The sequence below is a fragment of the Phalaenopsis equestris genome, unplaced genomic scaffold (genome assembly GCF_001263595.1).
Source record: "Phalaenopsis equestris unplaced genomic scaffold, ASM126359v1 Scaffold000002, whole genome shotgun sequence".
NCBI lineage: Eukaryota > Viridiplantae > Streptophyta > Magnoliopsida > Asparagales > Orchidaceae > Phalaenopsis > Phalaenopsis equestris.
In genome coordinates, this window is record NW_018164444.1 from 603,131 (window position 1) to 609,358 (window position 6,228).

At 33.2% G+C, this 6,228-nt stretch overlaps 1 protein-coding gene across 2 annotated transcripts in view; it reads right to left on the minus strand.

The window, feature by feature from the left end:
- LOC110024088 (mitogen-activated protein kinase kinase 6-like) overlaps positions 1-5,185 on the minus strand; it is a 23,998-nt gene extending 18,813 nt beyond the window's left edge. For both annotated transcript variants that reach the window (XM_020723842.1, XM_020723834.1), the window contains exons 1-3: positions 4,974-5,185; positions 4,729-4,813; positions 1,222-1,356 (exon numbers count right to left, since the gene is read on the minus strand). In XM_020723842.1, coding sequence (XP_020579501.1) covers positions 1,222-1,356; positions 4,729-4,813; positions 4,974-5,047 — 294 coding nt within the window. In that variant the 5' untranslated portion in view covers positions 5,048-5,185. The remainder of the gene's footprint in view (positions 1-1,221; positions 1,357-4,728; positions 4,814-4,973) is intronic.
- Between the last annotated feature and the right edge of the window lie 1,043 nt (positions 5,186-6,228).

A 6,228-nucleotide genomic window follows, 5' to 3' on the forward strand; every position in this document is an offset into this window, starting at 1 on the left:
TCTTTCTCTCTCTTAGCTCTAAAGGGAACTTCACTTAGCACTTATGACAGACCAAAAGATGTTATTTATTCTTTCTCTCTCTTAGCTCTAAAGGGAACTTCGCTTAGCACTTATGACAGACCAAAAGATGTTATTTAAAGAAAATAGAAGAGAACTGAATGGAGAGAGATATGTGGGAGAGAGGTAGGTGAGACGCGGTAGGTGAGGTAAGTAAGTCATAGGCTCCATATATTTAACATGGCATACTTGTAAATAGCAAATTTTAGGTGTTAGATATGTAAATAAATAGGAATTGGAGGGTATGAATATAAATACCCAGAAAAAAAAAAACATTTAAGTTTATTTGACCTCTATGAGTTGGTCAATTTTCTATTATCATTCCACCAACCTCCAACCGTCTGCCAGGCCCCAGCAGTCTTGCGGTTAGAAAAGAGCGGTTCAGCAGTTCTCACGCTAATAACCCTGTGGCCAAGGTGCACATTCAATTTTTGAAACAAAATGGCCTGTTTAAGAAGACTTCAAACCTATTATACAAGGAACCACGTTAATGATCTGCTAACTAACAATTGATTGAGCAAACCAACTCTTATTTTTTTACCCATTTCTGATAAAATCTAGTAAAAATAAGATATTAATGCCCGAGAAATTTCTGCATTTATCAATCTGCTTAATTATACCAATGGATTAAAATAAAAAAGGAGTTTGCTGATGATGAAAACAATAATGGATGCTCTAAGGAAAATATGAGTAGTAAACTACTTTAGCATGATATTGTGAACACTAGGCCGGAACAATATGCTAATCATGTATTATATATATTTAAGGTAACAGTTTTCAGTTTCATCCAGGCCAGGAAAACATTAACAAATAATTTCTATAAAACCAGCGTGATGAAAAAAGAAGCAGAATCCTGCTTGAACACACAAACCAGAATCCGGCATTAGCATTCATATGTTAAATGTATTCAGAAGAAGCATTTTTGTAATGAACTTAACTTCTGAAATAACATAATAAATGCATGGTTTTCTTGTCTTAGATTCATGTATTTGTTCCCAAGCAATCCTATAAATTGGTTGGTTCCGGCAAATTTCTTATGGAATTCTAATAAAACTCACAAAATGTTTAATCATGATGCACGCAAGCTTTTATAAGTTTGAATAACACAAAGCTATGTCTACAATTGATAGTTAATTGAACAGAAGCATTGTTAAGGTGTAATACCTTCAAGGCGAACAAGTTCCCCATAAATTTGTGCCGGACAAGTTGAACAACACCACCACTTCCTTTTCCAATAACTTTAATCGTCTCAAAGTCTTCCATATTGAATTGCATATCCAAATCTTTAACATCTGGTGGCTGCACAAACGCATTATCAATCAGAAGCTATATTTGTAAGAAAAATGTTGTAAAAGAGAGTGCTATGTCAATTGTACAGTATATATTAAAATAAATAAATAGCATAAATGGGTTTGGCCAAATTTCCTTCCTTGCTATTGCAGAATTAATCGGTAATAAGAATGTTAGGATGCAAATTCTTGACTAAAGAAAATTCACAAATTTGCACAAAATATAATTTAAGCAAAAAATTACCGCCGGGAAGCAAGATTTGATTTTTTTTTTAAGAACAACTACACCGTTTCTTTAAAATTACATCATAACAGCACAAAGCACTTTTTGCTCGGAGGCATTTTTTTTCTTGTCATTTTATTTTTCTTCCTGTTTTTCCTTTAAGGAACAACTTTTCAGTTTCACAGAGGAAAGTCAGATTCAACCCCCACCAATACCCCCTTATCAAAGAATAAAGACTAGTACCAATTAAACTAGTTGTCATGTCTCGTTAAGGGAAAAAAGTTTTAAATGGGGATTTCTATGTTACCAACAAATAATATATAAACTAGAACCAATGTTTTAAAAGACGAAATCTGGAATTGAGGTGTTTTTTTTTTTTCTTTGCGATGCGAGGCGTAAATTTCAAAAAATAAATAAATAAATAAATATCATAAAATTAAACAAAATTCATAAAGATGACATTTGGCAAACCACAAATCTTGATCATTAAACTTAGAATTTAAATATGCTCATAGGCTTCAATACTTCACTTAATAACACAATATATAATATTCCCGAATCCCAAATATAAAGAAAAACTTTGAAATAAGATTGGAACGTTAAACTTAAAATTTAATAAAGCCACAAAATTCAATCCTCGGCCATAGTTTCCCAACAGAGTAAAGTATGTTGATTCATGAAGGACTCTTAAACACATTAACAGGAATTTCATTCTCATAAATGCATCTAGTAATATCTAAACACACTCTATTTTTGTGTTCTTTTGCAAAAGCTAAAGAAGGAATTGGTTGTGAGTTGATATTCTCATCTTCATCCATATTCACTATAAATTTATCCACTGGTCCTCGAGTTCCTCTATGAGGAGAATATAAATGACTTCCACTAATAGAACCTTCAAATTAAGAACCTATATAAGAGTTATTTCTAATTATAAATTTCATATTTCTTTACATTGTTCTTTTGAGATGGCATGATTTTTTAAATATCCGGCATACTCCTTAACTTCATCTGAAACTTTTTCACGTGCTCCAATATTTAAATATGTGCAAGCCAAATGATTTTTAAGCCTCTTCCACCTCCAATAATTCGCTTATCACAAAATTTACATTTCAAATAACCATATATTTTTTGCGTCTTCTCCTGTCACTTCAACTTGAGCCTAATTTTCAAGTTGGATCTTTTCTTCTTGCGCTACCACTCATTCTAATTTGAAAAAAAAAAAAGGTTGCACCTAGTTACCTATACAAAATACAAATGATTCAATAAAGGAATAATGAGTCAATGAAATTCACAAAACTAATCCCAATGAACATGAAATTTTGAGAAATTGCACATTTTATTGGTAGGAGCAATTATATGATGCCTGTTTTTTTAAGCTTTGAGAAAATCTCTGCCTTCATATGCAAATTACAAAATTAAATGCTATATTGTCTTAACAGCTAAAAACTTTGAAACTCTTAAGGAAATTATAAGAAAACCAAGCAACATAAAACTGAAGGTGTCTGAATCCCACAATTTGCTACACAATTTCAAGAGGTTTCACGAGAAATGATTTTGATTGGTGAAAAAAGTATAAAAATTTCACAATAAGAAAGTTCTATTATGTTCTTGACATTAGTAAGGGGCACATAAAAGAAATAGATGATCTTTGTGTACGATTTCAATCAATAACGTCATTCATTCAATAAGTTTTATCACAAAAGGATGTGAATTATTCGAGAAAACTCAGGGTTGGTTCAACCCAATTGACTGTTGGGTCGGGCTCTGGCTAAACATTTTGACATTTAATGCTTTGGTAAGGTTTGGGTTGAACAGCTGATCTAATTCTACCCTTCCAACCAATATATTTTTTATATCTAATTTATTTTTATTAGTTCAAATTTAAATTTTGAAAAGGCATCACTTAATGTGCATTTATGTATCATATTTGTATCGTTTTTTTGTATTGATGCTTGTTATATTTTATAAATATGCTAAACTAAACAAGTAATTTGGGCCAGTACTGTTATGGGCAAATCAAGTTTAGTTTGAACTTTTTTGGCCCGTTTAATAAAAAGGTTGGGATCGAGTCACACAAATTCAAGTGAAGCCAATTTTGAGTCAAACCCAAACTTAACCATTAATAGGAATTGACACCCTTGGCTGATATTGTCACCAACATTCCCTTATTTTACAATAGTGATGATGGAAATTTAAAAAAATAAAAAATTGTTATGCCTTTGATGCTCAACCTCTTCATAAGCTTTTACCCTCAAAACATTTCGTTGGTTGGAGTAGTTTTGCAATAAAATTTTCAAAAAAAATGTGTATATTTCAATTAGATATAAAAAAGAAGACAACAAAACCCATAAAATACTCACATTGAGACTCTAACTCATCATCACAATTGAAACCACAACGTTTCTACAATTAGCCAATTGATGTCGGATTTTTTATCAAAGCAAGAAACAACAATGGTCTCTATCAACAATCATCGTCGCCAAATTCCAAGGTCACGCCAACTATAAGTAGAACCAAGTAAACTACGATACGAGCGGGACTTAAAAGTAGGAACCGGCACTATTTTTAAAATGGGATGACTACAATCCTCCGACTTTGAGTTTACATAACATCGCCTTCAAACAAAATAAACTGACCATAACTTATCTAAGGCTTCTTCTGCAAATTAAACTACAGCTTGGAGAATTCTCAAAACAATCACAGGGAGGCCTGTTCCATAGCCATGTTTGCAATGTCATGATACCCATAACTTGCAGCAAGATATTGCAAACCACAACCAATAAACTGGCCCCTCCTTTTTTCCGAGCTGATTCAATTTGACTTGTGAAGACATTAGAAGATATGCCAACACCATGCTTCCTTGGTCAAATCGCTTTTCCATGTTTTCCATATGCCCAAATAATATGAAATAAATTTTGTTTTCGATTAGCAATATCCTCAACAGCAATCAATTACTGTTTGTGGCGATACTACAGTTGACCTTCCAACAGATACAAAAAGAGGCATTGCAGATTATACACATCCTAATAATATATATAATTCTTATAAATTCTAGACCAAAGCCCAACAAATTTAACCTCTAATCCTTTACAAACCGGAACATTAAAACACCTTTTGAAAATTACTCTTCAAAAAACAAACTGATGCAGATATACAGACCTCGCTACTACTCTCTTCAGAGATTAAACGCAACCCTTTCTTATTGAGTAGCAAATCCCCGTCCTGAAAAGTCCCACTTGCCGTCCTGGAAATTGACATGACAAGCCCAAGAACGTCTCATTAACATTTTAAACAAGGGAATCGCAGTAAATTGGGACAATCTCCACTGAATATAGACTCCGGCGCGCATCGACCGTCGAGAATATCACAAAAAAGTGGGAGTATGGGGAAGGTTTGATACGTACAAGAAATCAGTTACCGGCTTCTCTTGAGAGGATACGACGACCTTGAGCTTGTTTAGCGGCTTCTTGGTCTTCATGATCGCCGGGCCTTCAGTTTTCCTCCTAACACTGTTCGGATCTAGGTTTTTCTGCGCGAGCGAGAGAGAGATGAGAAAGATGATTAGTCAGCTGGCGGACGGCAGCATGATTGCATGGTAAATTCAAAAGACCAGACCGCCAACAGGTCAAAATGTAATATATATCTATAATTAATCAATTGCATGGTTTTTTATTAACTTATTCCATTTTTTTAAAATATCTTCACTTGTAATTTTTTTATAAAATAAATAATGTTATTTTTAAATAAAGTTTAAATTAATCTTTGATGTTTCTATGTGCTTGTAACGAGTGTCATTGTCAACTGCTATCATTGTAACTGTCAATTTTATTCTTTATTTTAATAAATAATTAAAAGTGGGGTTCATTGACATACACTTTTGGATAGGGGATGATTTTAATTGGTTCACCGTACACAGCTCTGTGTACGGCAGGGAAAAATTTTTTCAAAAAGATTTTACCATCACTCATAGCTACCACCACACACCTACCACTATCATTGTCGACTTTAGCATTGTCAGTCGCCCCTGCTACCATCATCAGTCAATCTTAGTTGCCACCATTGCAGCGGTCGCCCCACTTGTAGAACGCAACACCTGACATTTTCATCAGTTCTGATGTTAAATATTAAAACGTAGTTATGATACTAAACATATGTTTTCCATATCAAAAACATTAATAATAATAAATAAATCAAAGTAAATAGAAAGTGATCACAAGCAACCCCAAAACTTATAGAAAAATCTATCAAACGAAGAATTGATCAGAGTCGTAATTAACCCAACCAAGAATACCTAATGATCTAGTGATATCTAGGAACGATGAACACAATGTAAAGATTGTTCGAGTTCCCTGCAAAGTGGGGTGTGTCCAAAGGGGAACAATACATGTTAAAAATGATTAGAAAAAATTAAAGGTTCATCATTCATCCAACCATAATAAAGAACAATATTGAATGATTCATTTTTTTTTATTCAAAACATTATAGCAAAGGTTTAAACAATTATAGTGGTTTGATCAACTATAAATAGGGTTGTCAAAAAGGTTCTTTGTTTATGAATAGCTCGTGTTGGGCTCGTTGGTTAAGTAAACGAGCCGAACACGAACAACTCTTTGTCTATAGTGGTTTGATCAACTATAAATAGGGTTGTGAAAAAGGTTC